The sequence below is a fragment of the Eublepharis macularius genome, chromosome 2 (assembly GCF_028583425.1).
Source record: "Eublepharis macularius isolate TG4126 chromosome 2, MPM_Emac_v1.0, whole genome shotgun sequence".
NCBI classification, from domain to species: Eukaryota; Metazoa; Chordata; class Lepidosauria; order Squamata; family Eublepharidae; genus Eublepharis; species Eublepharis macularius.
This window is the reverse complement of record NC_072791.1, coordinates 192,489,275-192,509,195: the sequence shown is the minus strand read 5'-3', so window position 1 is coordinate 192,509,195 and position 19,921 is coordinate 192,489,275. Positions and strand designations below refer to the sequence as shown.

At 42.8% G+C, this 19,921-nt stretch overlaps 1 protein-coding gene across 3 annotated transcripts in view; it reads right to left on the bottom strand.

Annotated features, from left to right (window-relative positions):
* Nucleotides 1–7,397: 7,397 nt before the first annotated feature.
* The window catches only part of SLC4A10 (solute carrier family 4 member 10), a 171,184-nt gene continuing 158,660 nt past the window's right edge, over nt 7,398–19,921 (bottom strand). For all 3 annotated transcript variants that reach the window (XM_054970422.1, XM_054970423.1, XM_054970424.1), the window contains 3 exons: nt 16,550–16,617; nt 15,108–15,224; nt 7,398–7,464 (listed from right to left, as the gene is read on the bottom strand). In XM_054970422.1, the coding sequence (XP_054826397.1) occupies nt 7,398–7,464; nt 15,108–15,224; nt 16,550–16,617 (252 nt within the window). The remainder of the gene's footprint in view (nt 7,465–15,107; nt 15,225–16,549; nt 16,618–19,921) is intronic.

Sequence of the window (19,921 nt, the reverse complement as noted above, 5' to 3'; positions counted from 1 at the left end):
ATTGTAAACTATTTATAATCAAACACACCCACACATACAGAAACCAATCATGAAATGCTCCTGGAGTTTTATCCAAAACTCTAGTATTGTGTGATAAAACACAATTGTGCCAGCAGACCCAGGACTGCACTCACACAATATTATCTTAATCTGAGACTTGGTTTCCAATGTATAAGGGTGTGTTACATCAATCTGCAGTAGACATAGACTGGCACTTTTAACCTCTAACTGCCTTCTTGGACAGGTGATGGAATTAGCTTCTTCACCTCATGCCCAAATAAATGATACTGGTGCTAAATAAGACAACTGTGACAGACTGCACGTTTTTAAAAGCCTGGATATACTGTACACTCAGCTACAGGACTCTAAAGGGTTAATCCTTCACAGAAACAATTTTTAGTGACAGGCTACTCCAAGGCATCTGATTGGGTAGCATGAGCTGGAAAGAGGAGGTTTTTTTTCACTCAGAGCTGAAAGGAATGGAGTGGGAAGAGTTGGGACAGGAGCAGGGCTGGATCTAGGGTTGCTGGTGCCCGGGGCAACCCTATTCTGACCTGGTGTGTGCGCTCAGCGCGCGCGCACTCTCGCCGAAGCGTGATGTCATTTTGGTGACATCATCACGCAGGGCGGCAGAAGCAGCATGCGGGGCTGGGAAGCCGCCCGCGCCATTCACTTCCCCTCAGGCGAATGGCGCGGGTGGCCTCGCAGCCCCCCCCCCCCATGCTGCCTTTCGCCTGCCCAGCAGGACGGGGTGGCCGGCTTGCCGCGCACCCCATCCTGCAGGGCAGGCAAAGGCAGCGTGGGGGCCTGTGAGGCTGCCTATGCCATGCGCTTGCCCCGCAGGACAGGGGCCAGCCGGCTGCCCCCTCTCCTGCGGGGCAGGCAAATGGCGTGGGCGGCCGTGCTGCCCTTTGCCTGCCCTGCAGGACAGGGGGTGCATGTCAAGCCGGCCAGCCCGTCCCGCAGGGCAGGCGAAAGGCAGCGTGGGGGGATGCAAGGCTGCCCGCGCGCTCTGGCAGCTGCTCCCGGTGCCCCCTCCCTGGCGGCGCTGGGGGCAGACTACCCCCCCTGCCCCCCCTCAATCCAGCCCTGGACAGGAGTCCTAAGGTACAGCACTTTTAACACCAACAGGAGAACTGAGAAAAAGTTGGCAAGGAAGTTTGGGAAGTAGGTGTAGACTCCCATTTGGCCAAAGAAAGGGGACAGATCTTCTAAGGAGAAGAGGTTTCCCCTGCCCAGTCAAACAGGGAGGTAGCTCTGGAGAGTGGAGAGATCCCTGGTCAAGTGTGGTTGGAAACTGCCTTTGGAGACCTTCAGACCTTCTGATGAAGGAAAGCACTGGTGTGCGAAGAGAAAGGGAATGGGGTACTAGAAAGTGGGTACCAACCTCTGTAAGCCAAGAGGAGAAAAAGAATACTAAAAATATACTAGAGAGCTTGGGGAACAAGAAGGGAACCAAGCCTCAAAACAGAAGCATTTAAGTATTTGTGAAGAGCTTAAGAACTGAAGTCTATGCATGTTCTGATTTTACCTCAGATATATATATGTGTGTTTGTGTGTGTGTTTTGAATTATCTCAGACATTTTCAATCCGATTTCACCTGACCTTTCTCCTCTAAATTATTGTTGAATTTTAAAAACGCCTCTGGTGCCATTTCTACATTGTAAGGACGAGGGAACGTCATAACAACCTGACTGTGTTGTTTTTTAGCCTGGGGAAATGTATGCAGCAGAGTATCCATTTACGTGCACATTTCCTTCTATTAGGCTGATGTGAACATATCTAAGAAAATAGTATCATACTACAGTGTGTATTTGAACCTCACTTGTCCCATTACTTTTTTACAAGAGACAAATGGGGCAAAAAACAAAACAAATAAGAAACTAATTAAAAATCTCACTTGTGTTGTTTTTCATTGTTTACCCCGTTGCTTTATATTGGCAATGCAATGTAATGCAGCGATGGCATTCCGAATCAGAGACCTAAACTGGAACAATATGTAGAGAACAAAAAAATGGTGGTGATGAGGGACAGCAAGAAAGCAGCACGGCTGCCTGATTGGAAAGTGCAGCAAAGAAATATTTAAGCAATGGGAATTCTGTGTACTTTTAAAAATTGCCTCTAAAAGGCGTGGCTTTTGTCCTCTCTCTCTCTGAAATTTGACAGGAGGAAGACGAGTAGACATACCTAAAAAGGGACTAGGAGAATGCCTAAAAATGGACTTGTAGGATACCTGAAAAGTCATGACATTTGGATGCAAAAGCGAAGTTGCAGAAGGGAGACGGTCTAGGCCTGCCATTGAAATCAACAGGAAACAAAACTAAATGGCAACACGCAAATGTACAAATAGTTAATAAAAAAGGCAATTAAAACACAGGAAATGAATGCATGCTTTAAAATGAAAACAAATGGAGAAACGCATCATCACCCCCTGTACACCCTTAGTAATAGTATCATATGACTTGTGTCTAATCAAAGCCATTTTATGTTGACAATTTTGTTTTAAAAAGCGGATGCCAGAGCAGCACACAGTTGAAGGACAATGACTGAAGCACAACTGTTTTGTTCTTGTCCTGGGGGCACAGATTATGACTTTAATGCCAACCAGGTTTTCTAATTAACAGTGCAGTGCATTTGCAGTATGGCCCTAAACAGAGTTATGCCCTTGTAAGCCCATTTGAAGTGAACAGGCTTACAAGGCTGCCTCTGTTACACTGCGTTTCTCAACAGGGCCGTTTCCACACGGCTTACCTTATTCTGCAAAATAGCGAAATCTTGCGTGAAATCTCGCGAGAAGACGCTGTTATCGCATGAGAAGCTGCTATCGCACGAGGAGACGCGATAACAGCATCTTCTCGTGAGATTTCGCTATTTTGCAGAATAAGGTAAGCCGTGTGGAAATGGCCCAGGTCTACGCATACCAGCTTACTCCTAGAAAAGTGTTTTTAGGATTGCATTGTTAAATGAACAAATCTTAGTCTAGACCCAAACTTGCTGCCTGTGTGTCCATGATTTGCATTAAAACACCATCTAGATAAGCAGGAGGGGCAAGGCAACATGTACCTGTTTTGAGTCCGGCACATGCTACTCTCACTTAGGATTACCAGCTGCCTGGAGAAAAAAAATGTCCTCGTTAATGTGCATCTGAAGCTTTTCATGATGGCAAGTAATAGCACAGCACCTGCTAAATAAGCCTCTAGCTTCACCCCTTTAAAAGACTGTAATGACCAGAGTTAATGCTATGGATCAGGTGTGAGGCAGTCTATGTATATATGTCAGAGCCCAATAAGAAGCCCAGGCAGTGGACGTAGGGCTCTGTGGGCAGGCACATCCGTGCACAAAAAAATCTATTTTCCCTCTTGGGTTGCTCTCACTGGATCAGGTGGATGGCATGTTGCCTGCAGAACATATGACAGACGCAGTAAAGACAGAAGCTTGAAGAATAGTAAGGATAAATATTTTATTTCCACATTAGCATCTCTTAAGATGTGAAAAACACAATATTCTATTCACATGTACACATTACTTAAACTTTTGTAATAAATTACATCCAAGAAATTCAGCAATTGTGACCAGGAAATATGAAAGTTTAAGTAACTGTAACACTACTGTTTGCTTTTTTCTCTTTTTTTCTGTGATTTCAAAATGTTGGGATTAACAATGGAGTAGCATTGCAATTCTCACAAAAACTGAATAACTGTAAAAAAAAATACTTGGAAGTACTGAACAGAAATACAGAATGCCATTGAATACACTGATCTGATAGTATCCAGAAAAGCAAGACAGGTTCTATTTCTAATTCTCTTTGATTGTTTTGTTACAGAAAGTCAGCAATTTATTCAGCAGTCTCTTTCCAGGGATAAATCTGCATTGCAGTGCTATACTAGCCTTGTCTTCAAAAATTACAGTGGATAAGAAAAACACAATACCAAAGCATTTTAGTCTGAATGCAGCTATCCTCCCCCTTCCAATTTAAAAACGTATTTTTATTAAATGCAAATATTTGATTTGTATAAGGTAATATAATTTGCCTAATGTGAATCTGAAATATTTGAATACTAAGACAAGTCTAAAGGAAGAATCGGTGGCCACAAAATAATTTTAGATGTAATGGGTTGGATCCAGCTAGATTCTTCATTCAATCTCAGCCAAGTTTTCCTTGTCACAGCCCCCATTCCACATGGCTTTTGTCCTTGCAGGTCTCATGTTTCCAAACATTTCTTTTTGGTGGTCCCTCCCTTACCTCCTTTTTCACCAGTGGAAAAACTGGCTGGATCTAACCCAATGCTTTTTATTCTGTCCTCTTGATTTAGCCTACTTTTGGCCCATGAGCAGCTGCGGTGATCTAGTGTATGAAGCACAGGGCCTCGGGTAGGGGGTGGTGGTGGTGGAGGCCCCTACGGTTTGAAGTGCAGAGCCTACACTACACTCTGATGGTCACTGACCCACAGCAGCCTGTGCAGATGTGCATGCTTCTTGCTCAGTCTCCACTTCCAAAGTTGGCTCTCAGGGGCCACCACTATTGATGCCATGGTTCAGTGTAGTCTCAGAGGTATAAACTTGCCAAGCTGATATGCCAATATGGTGCTGGCATACTGTAGCACTCACACCACGCAAGGGCCCACTTAACGTTTGTCACTGTTGGAACTGCCTCCTTCATTGCAGCCTTGTCAATGCCTTCTTAATCTCAGCTTTGCATCTACAAAGTGAAAATAACACTACAAACTACCCAACCTGGCAAAACCTTTTCTTCTGGATACCCCAGCAATGGCACTGAGGATCAGTATCTCTGTCTTCTCTTGAACCATCAGGAACTGCAATCCATTGAATCATCCCATACTCCCTGACTGCATTGATCAGATAAGCTGAAATGGTTCAAGTTGAACCATTTAGCTGCCCTTATCAAAGGAACCATGCCTTTTCTTTTCCTGGGACATCCTTGTTCTTTTCCATATGTTCATGTATACATGGACAGATCTCTGCCACAGGGATTCACCAAAAAAGAACCCCAAATGTTTCTGCAAACCTGCAGAGATCACTTTCACATCTGCTGGAACTCCATATGCACGCAGTAACACAAAGGATTCTCAGATGGGTTGATTCTCTATTCCCGTCTGTGCAGAATTCCCTTGTAGCTGTGTTGGCACAAGCTGTTTTATGTGGCGTCAGAGCCATGCATGCCTGCAGAGCTAAGGCTTATTGCACTATCTTGGAGAATTTAGAAAGTTTTTAAAAAGTGCATTTATGAGATTGGTTGTCAAGCCCTGTAAATTGAAAACATTCCATAAGATCTACTTTTTTTGTGTAGTATGCTTTTTTTCATAAAAAGTATTGAAAGTTCTTTAAAAAATGAATACATATCAAAAACGTTTGTAAAATGTTCGACATCTGTCCCACTTAGATTTTAATCACAGGAGACAGATCCACTCTCTCCCAAGGGTTCAAGAAGTCCCTTTCCCTCCCTTCTTTTTACCCACCAAGTGCACTTCCTCAATGAGATCAGCAGTCTCAATTCCTCTTGAGGTCCACCCCCAAACATTACATACACTCCAAGCACATGTAACCCGTGCAGAATTCACAAGGATGAGTGCTATGGCTGGATCTTCACAGGGAAGGCGCACTGTCTTTCTCCTATTGAAGGAAATGGTTAAATGCCCCTGGCTGAAACTGGCTGAGAAGGGAAGGAGGGAAAATAGCTACCTTGATTCAGTAAGAAGTCATGCAACTGTACACTCAGGTGAGGATGGATCTTGTCCAGGGGTGCAATCTTGCTGTTCTCATTAGTTAAAAACTACTTAAACAATAAAATATGAGGACCTTGATAAAATCTATATGGCATATACAAAAAGAGTTTGTATTCCAAACTTGTGGAAATGTTTGCCTTGGATCAGGAAATTCAGTTCAACTATTCCTGTTCACGAAGGCCAAACCGAAACATACACTCATGTTTGGTTTTTGTATCATTTTTGCAAACAGGGTCTTTATGGCAATAACTTGGCCCTCTGACATTAGTGTCAAAACTCTCATTTAGTGGGATCATGAGAGCCAATGCAATTTGCAGTATGGAATAAATTAAGGAAGCAATCCAGGCATAGCTAAGCACGCTTTAGTCCCATTCAGGGCCAAACATTATTTCTCTGGGTCCTGATGACACAGTTAAAAACACTAAATTATGCCTCACTGACACCAAGGTGAAGCTTTAATGCTGGCTGGATTGTTTCCTGGAGTGGCAAATTGCAAGTGCATTTCTTTTTTTAAAAAAGCCTGCATTTGACAAAATAACAAAACAAGCTCTCTAGCAAAAATATATGTAGGATTTATAATCTGGATCAAATCAGTACTTGTCTATACCCAGACAAGCACATCACATCATGTAGGAATTTCAATGGCAGTATTCAGATGCTTCAAGCAATGCTCTCCCCGCCCCTCCATTGATCACCCTTGGTGATGGAGAAGAGGGAGCTATTACTGCATATTTCGGTGAAGGGTTATAATCCAGAAAGCTAGAGGGGAAATTGGATTACTTACCACTACAATGCAGCTGTTGGAATCACCACTGCAACATTTAATATAGTACAGTATAAGATATTGTAATGACAGCTTGCATTCACAACAAATACTGCATGGATACCACACATCCTAAGATGTGACTTTTTCCAAACAAGATGAGAAATTGTTAACTATATCCTATATATCTTTATATATTATATTGACTTTATTCTCCAGTTACATAGAAATTTAAATATTAAATATCCAGTATTAAATCAAGGAAAATTGCACAAATATAGGGTCTGATTCTTTTAAGTCACACACGCACGCGTACACACACACACACGCACACACGCATACAGAGAAGCCATGATTTTAAATTGGTGGTTCTTGTGGTGAAGAGTTTGCAGGATTCAGCCACTAATTTAAAAATAGCTCTAAAACTACAATTGTCGCTGTTACCTTGGGACTTCTGAAACGACAGGCTGAAAGCTAACCTATTAAAAAAGAAGGGCTTTTTTCCCCAAGATTTTTTTTTCTTCCTGAAATGGAGAAGCCATGAAAATAAATTACACAAGCAAAGTAGGAAAGTAGTGCCCACGCCTACTGAGACAGAAATTCAATGTGAAAGGAAACTTTTGTTCGTTTCTCAACTGGATGCCATGGGTTCAGAAGGCTGGAGAACCCGGAAAGGAAAGCACAAGATTCATTCGTTGGATACAGCTGATTTCTGCGATGGATTATGGACCAGAGTTGATGAAGGGCTAATGAGCTGAAATACCGATGGCTCTACTTGCATTACCAGCGCTTATACTCTGGGATGAAGGACAGCTTCGAGAATGAAATGAGTCACTTTACGTATTGTGGCACTCCATGCACTGTTTTGTAAAAAGAAACTAAAGAGCAAGTCATAGGCAAGTTTCACGGTCCACACCTTTCCCTGAGTCAGCTTTCTTCTCTTGTTGGCTTTCAGTGCTGTATTGGGGAAAGAAAGAGAAGAAAGACAGTCTTGCCATACATGAAACATTGCAAGCCATCAGGGTGGCAGTGGGGGGGATTCATCCATCAAGCAATACAATTTGCATTAGCTTTTCATGCCACAATGTGCAAAACCAGGAAGCAAAGAAAAGCATGGTTATGATGAGTGCCTGCCAACATCACAGAGAAAAAGAAAATAGACAAAGAACAAAACAGAAGAACAGCCAAAGTTTTTTTTTATGTTACTGATATACAAATTGGGGAGCATGCAAGCAAAGATCACTGTGTGTTTAAGGGGCAAATATTTTCTTTGCAAACACCACTGGCCATGTAGAATGCTGGCATTTTCTGATGCACAAAATGCACAAACAAGAAATTGAATACTGGTCTGGTTAAAATTTGCACATCTGTGCCCTCCAACTGGAATCATTAGCAAATCAATAGATATTGATGCAGCTGGATCCTCTTTTATCTGTTAAAAATATTTACCCCCCCCCCTTTTGACTAAACCTGGCTTACAAAGTTAGCCATAACTAACACCAAAACATAAAAACCAAGACACTTTTTTTTTACACAACTTCGTATCAATAACCCACCAAAAGTGTAACATGCCATCTAGCTGAGGATCCATCAAAGGACCTTAGTACAGGCTTGATCTAACCTGCTTTTCCACTGGAGCAAAAGGGAGAATGGTTGATCTTGCCCAAATTACATCCCTCATTTGGTCAATGAGGGGACTCAGAAACCCTTGTACAAATTTGGGGGAGGTCAAAAGGCCCGCCCCTCCCACTTGCACCAGCAGAAAAGCTGGTAGGAGACAACCTATTACCGGCAGAATAGGAACAAAGTAACAGCCCTCCTCCAGTGCACTGCTCCAGAATGCCAGAGCTGCTGCCGTACATCTAGCTAAAAGATGAACATTTCATGCATCTGATGAAGTGAGCTGGGGCTCACAAAAGGTTATGATGGAATACACTTTCTTAGTCTTTAAGTTGCCATGCAACTTCTGTTTTATTTTGCTGTAATGAAGTGAGTAATAGTCAAATGAATGACTCTGAGAGAAGGTCCTAGTAGGAGGAAAGTTTGAAGAGATACTTCTTCCCAGCCAGTGTTTCTAAACCCCAGATAAGTACATTGGCCAGCGAGAATATACAGATTTTACTTATGCCTTCATCACACGTCCCATTTCCAAACATACAGACAATTTGCATAACTGCTTCCCCCTCCATTAGTTTCTCTGAGTTCCTCTACAGCTCTTTGTGGGGTTGTGGTCTCACTATATAGAGTAGCACAAGAATTACTTGTCAGCATTCTGCACTCTGCTAAGTCCAATGTGGAAGCTAGATAGCCTTGGCCCATTTCCATCTGGTTTCAGTCCTTGGTTTAGAATTGAGATTGGTTTGGTTGCGCTGGTGGACAATCTTCTTTAAAGGTGGACAGGGACAATCACCCATGCTGATCTTGTTAGACCTCTTAGCAGCCTTCGACTCATTTGACCACTCCTTATCATCAGCTGGCATATAGAGCAGATACTGGAAAAGCAGCTCTTTGATGGTTGTAAGTCTTTCTTGTTTCATTGGATCCAGAGAGGAAGCAGAACCAACAGGTTGGGATTTGTCCTGTGGAATGCCTCATGGCTCCATTCTCTCACCAGTGCTCCTCAATATTTATATGAGGCTGCTGAATGAGATCATCTGGAGTTTTGGGGTTGGATGTCATCAATACGCAGATGACAAACGTCTCTATGTTTCTTTCGCTAAGCCTCTGGAAGCATCCATCTCAGTTCTGACCCAGTACTTTATGGATGTGGTCAAGTAGTTAAGTCAGAACAAGTTGAAGCTGAATCCAGAGAAGCCCAAGGTAATGCTGTTTGGGAAGGGGAAACTAGATCTACTTGACATGGATGGAGTAGAATTGGAAGGTTAAGAGCCTGGAACCATGAACCTAGCCTTGTTGTTTGAAAAACAGATTGATATAGTAGCCAAGAGTGTCTTCTGTCAGTTGCATTCAGTATGCCAACTTTCCCCTTTCTTTGACTCAGCTGACCTGGCTATTCCATGCTTTCATAATCTCATGATAGGATTGCTGTAATGCAGTCTATGTTGCACTGCCCTGGAAGACCGTCCAGAAACTTCAGCTCATCCAGAATTCAGAAGGCTGGTCATTATCAGGAACTGGCCAATGGGAACACATTTCACTTATTTTAAAACACCTCCACTGGCTTTCTGTTTGTTGCTAAGTTCATTTCAAGGAGCTGATCTTGAAAGCCCTTCATGGCCTAGGATCCACATATCAAAGAGCCCATCTCTCCCAATGCATATCAGCTGTAGTCCTGTAGCTCCCACTTGATTTTTCTCCATGTAAGATTGCCTGCTTAGCATCAACTAGTGCCAGTTCCTTTTAAATAGTGGCTCCCTCCTTATGGAATGGGCTTCCTGAGTGGGGTGTCATCCTTAGACATTTTTAGGAGGCGTTGTAAGGCTGGCTTCTTTGCTACCTCTAGATGTTTTCTTGGGGGAAGGTTATTTATGGTTTTCTTTTAGAATTGTAAGCTGTCTTGGGCCACAAGAAAAAGTGGGATATAGGTACAAAAACCGTAAATAAATATGATCTTGTTTAGGAGGACCTCCTTGGCATGGCTAGAATGCCATCTCTTAACAAACAGCTGATCTAGTGAGGGCCCCCTTGGGCAATTATATGGGAGACTCTACCCTTTGGTATTATTCTATGCTGTTGGGGAGTATGTATAAATGAAACAAACAACTTTGCAAGCGGGGCCGGTGACTTGGGCTTTGGATTCTATAAATGAGTCCTGTGACCTCTGTCATAGAGAGCACTTCCTCATATGCTAAAACTTCCATTTTTGCAAAGACCTACTGAAAACCACTGATCTTGTGCAAATTTAAGTTTTCATGGAACAGGATGTGTGCTCCATGACAGAGACTATCTAGCCTGCATGAAACTTGCTTATAGGATCCAAGTCCTGGTTCTTTCCAAACCAATCAGCACCCTGCTAGGATGGAAATATAGACTAATCATATGCGGATTATAGGTGCTGTGCACACAGTTGCTTTAGTTACCTGTACATCCCAGTAGCACGGCACTACAAGAATACCTGCCGACTTCAATACTGGGGAGGGGGTCAGAACAGCAGTGCTGGCTGCTACCCACGAAGTCCCAGATGCGCTAACTGGGGAAATGCAGCTAGGCAAATGAGCACGTTTTGCATTATATTGGTCACTGAACACTAGATTTACAACCCAGAAGTAGGAGTGTGTGTGATTTTTTTTAATCAGTACTCAAATGATGGAGTACATCATATACAGGAAAGATATATCCAGGGCTTTTTTTGTGGTAGTATTCACCAGTACTGAGTACTGGCATCTTTGGGGGGCTCTCTTAAGTCTTGATGGGGGAACAGGTGGAAATCAGTGCAACCATGTACATAAGAACCAGCACCTTTTTAAAAAACAAAAATGATATATTAGTATCTAGTAACAAAAATGTGTACTGAATATTAGCTATCACTACTCCCCGCTGCCAATAAAGGGCTAGTGTTGTTTGTTTTTCTTTTTAATTTGGATTCAAGATCTGGCACGAACAGTTTCAATTACACTTATGCAAGAAATCCAAGAGAGCGACTATAAGTGCCACAGTACATTCTGAGAGGAGTTTTCTCTCAGGCAGTAATGCTTTCCTCACGTCACAGCACACACTAAGGTTTACACTGCCCCAAATCCATGTGTACATACCACAGGATCAGGACCTGTGCAATGATTTACATTCCAGCAGTGGTGGCATTGCTTGGTAACAGGCTGCATGATGGACATTATGCCATACTAGCATGATTCAAACCAAGGACCTCAGTTCCATAGACGTAACTTCTATCAGGTATTTCCTCAGTGTACATTTTCTGTAGCCACTGCTTAAAAAGTTGACTCTCTCTTTTATTCATCATTCTCCCCCATCTTACGGCATTATATTTTGATGTGCCATAATGGGGACATTCATCTCCTGACACTTAAGTAGCTCCCCATTGGACTATGGCACATTATAAAACAGCTTGGATGCAGAGCAGTATTGCTATGAGCACAAGGATTTCCACCCACAGACCATAATTTCCCCCCTCCCATAGCAGCCTCAAATGCCCCCAGAAATCCTGTTCCAAGTGGACAGGGAAATTTGAAGGTTATCTGGGAATCACACTTCATGGGCAGACCAACTTTTACAAAAAACATACCAAAATGTTAAAAAAAATACAGTTTGAGATTTAGAGTTGAGACTTACTGCTTAGTGTCTCTATGTTCCTTCAAGGCCTGTACATGAACTTAGCTAATCTTGTGATTAGGTCTGGCAATCACTTCTCAGATAGATACCACTTACTGACCAGGTGCAAAAAGCAGGCAATGTAATCTAGCCAATGTCAGCCATTTAAAACATGCAGCTGACTATACAGATATAGAATGGGATGAACTGTGACTAATGCCAGTTTTCCTCTTCCTTGCAAAAAGCATAAAGTAAAACCTAATACTAGACCCATCCAGCAACAACCAGTCTATTCAACAATGCCCAGCATTCAACTTAGGATGCCAACATGGGCCTGAAACATCTTTCCCCCATCCGCCCAGTCCTGTTTTTTAACATCCATCCTGATGAAGAGTAATTTCTACTTTTGTAGCAAGCCAGTGTGGCTGAAGTTCAGCCTAGTTTCACCCTTTTCAACCTTCATAGCTTGTTTTAATTTTTAAAAGTATGCTGTATCCATTTAAATGGGAGGACACCAAAATTAAAATATGAAGTCATATTGTTAGCTTTGACCAAAAAGTTTTATTTAATATGGAATCTATTAGGAAGCCATCGAAAGGACTTTTTAAATTCCATCTAAAAAATATTTGAAACAAAAACTCAGTTCGTACATTGAATTGGGGGGGCAGTGGTGGAATAGTACCCCAGAGGTACTCAGGCCTTCACTATGAGATGCCCAGTTTGTGTGATTAGCAGAAGGAAAGAGCCTATGAACCAGGGGGTCACATAGTCCCACCCAAACTAAAGGGTAAAGGTAGTGACATCTATCTGAACGTGGTCCAGTCATCTTGTTTATGCTGCTTAAGAAAAGTAAGAACATTGAAAAAGCAACACGCCATTTTTGGGGTGACAAAATGCTAGAAATCAAGTAGAGGAATTTAATTTCAGTGAATGTTTGGAAGTTAAACGTAGTGAATTTCTTTTTTTTCCTTCTCAGCGCAGACAAACATCTCAATGAAACTGTTTTGTTCTAAAGTTAAAAACTGAGTATGTTTGCTTGTTATGCAAGATGTTAAAGAACCAACATGGGGACATTCAAGCAGCTTCTGAACTTGCTTTCAATACAGTTCCATTAAATTTTGTCTCCCCAAAATTTACACATAATGTTAGCTAATGTTTCCAAAGAACACCATTTAGTAGTGGCAAAAGCAATCAAGGCAGAGATTTGGGGACAGGGTCCTCTTACCTTTGGGGAATCAGCTTCTAGAGAGATTAGGAAGGGGAGCTTATGGTAGAAATGTGATAATGGAACAATTAAGTAGAAAACAGTGTTAATTCAAGATGAATGGCAAGGGGAGAAATAACTTAGACTACTGCATTTATACTCAGCTGTGATATCCTATGTAGCGTTATATCCCTCTGTCTATTGACATCAGTGGAGTTAGAAGGGACTAGCTCTGCAAGGGTAACAACCAGGATTTCACAATAGAAATGGTCCTATGATTTTGTAATTTATAGAGTATGATCAGTCCCTGCATGAACACAGCTACTATCAGGAACAAGAAGCCCATGCATACACGTGATTATCCATCCAACTTTTCCTCTTATCCAGTCACAAAGAACCCAGAACTGTGCTCCGCTGGAGAACAGAGAACCAGCTCCTATCAATCACTAAGCCAACTTTTCTGCACTTTGGCAGCTATGACAGCACATGTTCTAGATAACACCATTCATGCTTATTTGGGTTCTCAAAATTGTACTTTTATGTTGTGAGGCATTTGGTGGTGGTGGAAAGTGCCATCAAGTCACAACCAACTTTGGGCAACCCCTGCTGGGGTTTCCAAGGCAAAACGCTAAAGCTTTTTAAGGGGCCACCAGAAATGGACCTGTGATCATTTTGCTATAACTACCATAACCAGTCCGTGCAACTGCTATTCTTACACATCACATTGGAACACAACAGATCATTTCCAGCCAATACAAAATGGTTTATATACCAACTACTAATCTGCATCATTACATTTTTCTTACTGATCCCCTGCAGTTTAGTTGGCCTTAAAAAGAAAAAGAACAACAGTGGCAACAATTCAGTAGAATTGTCTGATAACCTTGAGATCAATTAAATTAGTTTCAAAATGGAACAAATTATGACCAAAATTCTGTGAGGTAGTTTCACAAGATCTTGGTAATTTGGATGGCCCCAGGTTTAAAGAAACATCTACTGTAATCAGGGGTGGTCCCATTATGTAGATATTTGACCTATACGGTGGGGTCACCCACGGCTATATGATTAGCACAAAACTCATTGTATAAAACGTACTGGTGGTGGTGGTGGTGGTGCTGGAGGAAAAAGAAGAAAAAGAAAATCTCTCACATACTAGACTCTGTAGAATAATAAAGCTAAATAGAATGTGTTCTACTCCCTGAAAATTATAGAAGACCACTAGGAAAGGGAAGAGACAAATTTATCATGCACTTGAAATGTCCATTAGATCACCTGACTATTCTTTTGTCTTCAGTTAGGGATTTATTCTGTTGCTGGTAATGTTGCTTCTATATGTTTGCTTCTGCATAAGAGAGGCATGAAAATCTACCAAGCAGCTTTACTGTACTCCTGACAATTGTTGCTAGTCCAACCAGTCTAGCAGGATCAGTGAGAGTGGCACAGCAACAGTGATATAAAGTACAGAAACATTAGTGCTACATTCATGCCCATCTGCACTAGCAAGTACCTCTCCTATGAGAAACACACACACGAGGTATTTAATGCTATCATTGGTGGAAAAGCAGTCACCCATAAACATCCTAAAACTCCAGGTAGATCTTTTTCGTTGTTCACACACCCGCTCCTATATAATCTCCAGGATTACCACTAAACTTTGTAGACAACAGGGTCTGGGCAGGTGGGATTGTACAGCACTTCCACAGACCTGATGATCCTAGAGACTCTGTTGGTAGGGCAGTTGTGTAAACATAAAAGTTCATATACCCTTCCTTTCATGCACTGATGCTGCTCGGTCATGTTGTTGGTGTTTTCAGTATGTGCCTAGAAGCGTTTATAAGATTCTGATAATCTGATTTCTTCAAGGAAGAAATGTACCAGTAGTGTGTGTGTGTTGGCTAGGTGGGATCCAACCAGCTTTTCCACTAGTAAAAAAGGGAGGAGAGGGTCTCCTTTGACCACCAAAAAAGACTATGTTGGGGAGCTCTTGGAACTTGTATGGAAAAAAGGTATGTGCAACAGGGGCTGGAAGGAGTGGAATTAGGAGAGATTTAGTGAAAAAGCTGGCTGGATCCAACCCATTATATAAATAATAAATAAAAATTGATCCAAAACAAATTTTTACTAAAGTAGATGGAATATGAGAGGATTATTTTTGAAAAAAATATTAAACCTTTTAGAAGGAAAGCTGGACTCCTTTTCCTTGTTATTTTCTGATGATATCAGTAGTGTCTTCCACACCGCTGTTTTTGCCATTTCATCAGAAATATTGATTACGGATGGGTCATCTCTAGAACAAAATGAGCACACACAACACACACACACACAGAAAGAGAGAGCAATCAAGCTTCCTTATCTGCAGTCCTGTGCAATCTATAGACTATAAGGAACACACAAACCTACTTTCCAGTCACTAAATAAAGAAATATGTATCAATGTACAAGTAGTACAAGCTTTGCTATCCAGGATGCTCTGTTAACCGGCATCACTCAGAAAACAACCTCTTTCCTCTCAGCCACCATATCCATGTCTTCACGTGCATGCCCACCCAACTCTGCCTCTTTAGCTGGCCAACAATGCTTTGGACTGTTGCTGGGCTTCTGACTGCGGGCACTGCCAGCTGATATCATCCTTGGGTGCTGCTCTCCTCGGCCCAGGCGGCTGACCCGCTTGTCTGCCTGCTGTGCAGGACGGCTTTTGGAGGAAGGAAAAGGGTCCCACTAGGAATAGGGTTGTTGCAATGGTGTTCCCAACTGGGTGAATTTGATCACAGCTGAGTCCTCTGGGTAGGGTTGCCATGGGAGAGCAATGAGCTTGAGTATCTGGCGGACTTGATTAACCGGCAACCCCTATTCCCCATGAGTGCTGGATATCAAAGCCTTTACTGTAGTTAGAATTACTTATTGCCCTAGAAATAGTGTAATACCAAGGACACATTCATTTCCGCAGGGCTCTTGACAGCTTAACCCCCTGTTCCACAGCAATCATAAGCATTCCAATGCACACCCCCAGAGTTCCTGCAGAAAGCAGCTTCCTATTCATTTCATGGAATAAGCATCTACATGCATACAACACATTACATCAGCAAACTTTCCGGCATTTAAGTGAGGAATAGAAAACATGTCTCCTGAGTTTCTGTGGGCCAGAGGCCACTTTTCAGATGCATGAAGTGAACTCTTAATCAGCAAGATTTACATACACGGGAGGGGAGGAAAAATAAGGAACAAGTGAACCAGATAGCAAAAATAGAAGAAAAACTGGCGGTGGGGGGGACACCATGAAGAACAAAGCATTGAAAACTGCCTAATGAAAATTTGCCTAACATTTACAGATGTTAATCTCAACTTTATTCCCTTTATGGTCTGAGCACCATAGTTCCGTCCCCAAATGTCTGGAAGCTGAGTTCCTATGGGAATCTCACAAGTCATACGGAACCAGATGTGATCCGAGGACTTTGTAATATGTACGTAGGCTCTGAGAAGGAGAGTGACTTGAGATCAACCAGTGAGCTTCACAGGGAAGTGGGGAGTTGACATGCTAACTACTGCACATTACTGACATTTCCTAGGTTTTGAATGTCGATGGAGAAACAAAGATTAAATCAAAATGGCTTACCTGTAGTGTCCTTCTAGTGGTAACTGGACAGTACCTTCTTCCTCCATTGCCAGCATACTTTGCTCCTCCTAGGAGAAAATGATTTAGAGATGAACAAAAGGGTCTTGCTGTAACTGTTTGCCTACAAATACAGTGAAATCCTAAACAGAGTTACTGAGTTGCTTTCAATGGGCTTAGACTGGAGTAACTCTGCTTGGGATTTCACTTTTGCCGATTCAACGCTCAAAAAAGAAAAACAAACAGTATTTCTCCATTTCTGTTTCCAAATTGTTTTTAACAAGGTGTCATATCACTGGACCTGCCCTTAACAACTCTTTTTGAAGTGATGAGACAGATGCCAAAAATTAGGAAACTGTATTTAAAAGGACAACTCTTTGACAAAAGCTAATTTTCACTGCTGAAAATAACTCTTTGCAAGAAAGATGGGAAACTCCGTAAGAAGTGTTACTACGTTGGGGCACAATCTCCGGGAAAGCTTTGGTCTTGTGCAACTCTCATTCAATTACAGTGGGGTTTGCATAAAGGAACTTTGGGTGGATTGTGCCCCTTGATCATAGGTGATAATGATGAGTTCTTTGGGGAGTAGTGATATAAACAGCCACAACTGCAGGAAGATACTGTATATGGAGGCTTATATGTACCAAGCGGATGATTCATGATGCATTACATGTGATGCTGCTCGCTGTCGGGTTGTTTGAAGGTGAAAAATATAAAGAGCAAACACAGCAGGGATCTTTAACTGCCACATGAGCCCAGGTTTGCCAACGATTGCGACAGATACAAACCAGGTATCCCTTGTGTGTCTCCACTTGCGCATCAAGCAAGTTTAAAAAAAAAAATTAACAGTAAAAATATTTTAAACACTTTATTTGATCAGAGAGGAGGAATATACTGTGTGGCTTCAACATGTTTGGAAGTATGTTGTTTATGAGAAAGAAAAAGACAGCAGCTGCATCTACACAGAGGTGTGAAAATGAGTCCCTGCTATGGTAGCAGCAGCAAGTGGCACAATAATGGTGACTGCACACACCTATTCCCAGTCCATTGGCTACCGCGTCCCCCTCACTCCACTCCTCCCCCCCCCCGCATTGCACCTATTCAAAAGCACAGACAGAGCAGTGATTTTGGTGGGCCCCAAACTCCAGATCCATCCCTTGCTCCTCTCTTTCCCCATTGAGTCATGTTGTAATGCTCAGCTGGAAAAAGATAAAAGCCCTATAAAGGGCTGTCCGGCTCTGCCAGACTCAGATCTGCTGCCACCCTCCTGATCAGGGAGCCCGCCCCTTGAGGGACCCTGAACCAACAGCCCAGCTCACCTGGAAGGAGGCCAGCCTGCAGCCAAAGGCGGATGAGTGGCAGCAGGAGAAGTAGCCAGCCAGGAGCACATGGGCTGGAGGAAAGTACCAGGCCCTGCCGCTCAACTGGCATTTGGAGCCAACAGAGGCTCCGATACCAACTCTTCCCGCATGACCAGGCACAATGGGCAAGAGCCCTCCACGGCGGGCCCCTTCTATTGGGCCAAATGTCTGGCCCCAGTGGAAACAGCCGCGCCGAGCCAGAGAGGGGCGGGCCTGACCGGGGAGGCGAGAAAGGTGTGAGAGGGAGTCCAGGGAAGGACTCCAGAGGTGGGAACTATCTGCTGAGTGGATGGGGGCAGACACGGACAGGGTACAGTTGGAGCAGGGACAGGTCATTAGGAGAGGGGAGGGGGCACTGGGGGAAGATGAGGAAGCCAGGGAATTGGGAAGATTAGGGGATTGGCTGTGGTGGTGGGGGAAAGGAAATAAAAGGGACGCTCCCGATGAAGCTGGGGAGGAGATGGCAAGAGAGTCACAGCTCAGCGGGGTAGGAGGAGGGGAAGAGTGAACATAACCCCTACCTTACCCCCATTTGAGGCCAAGGGACTGTCCTCACAGGGAGCAATATGGCGGAGGGCAGACTCAGCGTGGCGGGAGCGCTCACAAGAGCTCAGGCTGGGGAGGAGGAATATCACATTGCAGCAAGCTGCCTCGTGCCATTTTGAAAGCAGCCCATCCTCCCTGTAGTGACTATGAGTAGGACTTCCACAGCCACCTAATGGTTTCTCTTTCAAACATGAGAAAATAAGGTTATTATTCTCTCCAGATTAAAAGGTGGGAAACTGAGTTGCCTGGATTGGGCATGACATCATCTGGACACTCCCATTTCCTGGGGGGCCTTCCCACCATCAGTGTAGGTAAAAATTCTGCCTGGAAGCAGTCTGAGAAAAATAGTATGGCCTGGGAGATTTACCATGTGACCTATTTCCATGTCTATGGTGGATACTGATGGGAGCATGGCTGCTCACATTAAGCCATTCTTTATAAGTAGGTCACTATTTTTGAGAGCATCTCTGGGATTCAGGATTACCACAATTACCAGTAGGAAGACTAAGAACAAACTTTGTTCCGCATCTCACCAAATAATGCTCCTCATAGAAAAGAATTGTTTCTTATATTGAAGACAGACTTGTAGAATGAAAATCTCAATCCCGTTACATTAGTATTTCTTTAAAAACCTATCAGCTTCATTTCCATTTGCAGGCAGAGGCCCAGTTTTATTTTTAAAGCCAGCAGAATTATGTATCTCCAATTACATTCCAATGGCTCCATGTCTGATTTTTTTTAAAAAAATTCTAGTTAATTTTGTCATGTTCCAGGCTTCACAGCTTTCCCAGGATTTTGACAGCTGAACAGGTTTAATAATAGCCTCAAATATTTAGCAATGCCATAACATGTAAAAATAACTCCTCAAAAAAAGCAACTGAAAATAAAAGAAGATGCAAATGAAAATGTATATTTGTTGTCTGTCACCATTCGGAGAGAAGAAGCCAGTGACATGAAAGAAGAAACATGGAATCAAGAGTAATGGACTCCTGTGGCAACCATGAGGGAAACGCCTCGGCTTCGCTTTTATCACTTCACACTGCGATAAATAGAATGCAGCACTCAGGGCATCATATGGGAGCTCAGCATGCCAATGAATGCAGATTCCTCTTATTTCCTTTATGCCCTTGCCTCTCAAAAGAGGTAGAAAGATTTATTTATTTATATCCTGCTTTTCTCCCCAAGGGATTCCAAAACTTCTTACAACATTTCCTCCATTTTATCCTCAAAACATCCCTGTGAAATACATTATTTTTAAAAATTTCATTTCAGTATTTATAACCCATTTTCTTCTCAGTGGGAACCCAAAGTGGCATAAAACTTCCTCCATTTTGTCCTCTCAACAACAGCCCTGTGAAGTGGGCTGGGCTGAGGGCAGTGACTGGCCCAAGGTTACCCAGCAAGCTTTCGTGGCAGATTTGAACCCAGGTTGCCTAGATCCCAGTTGAACACTAACCACTATACCACA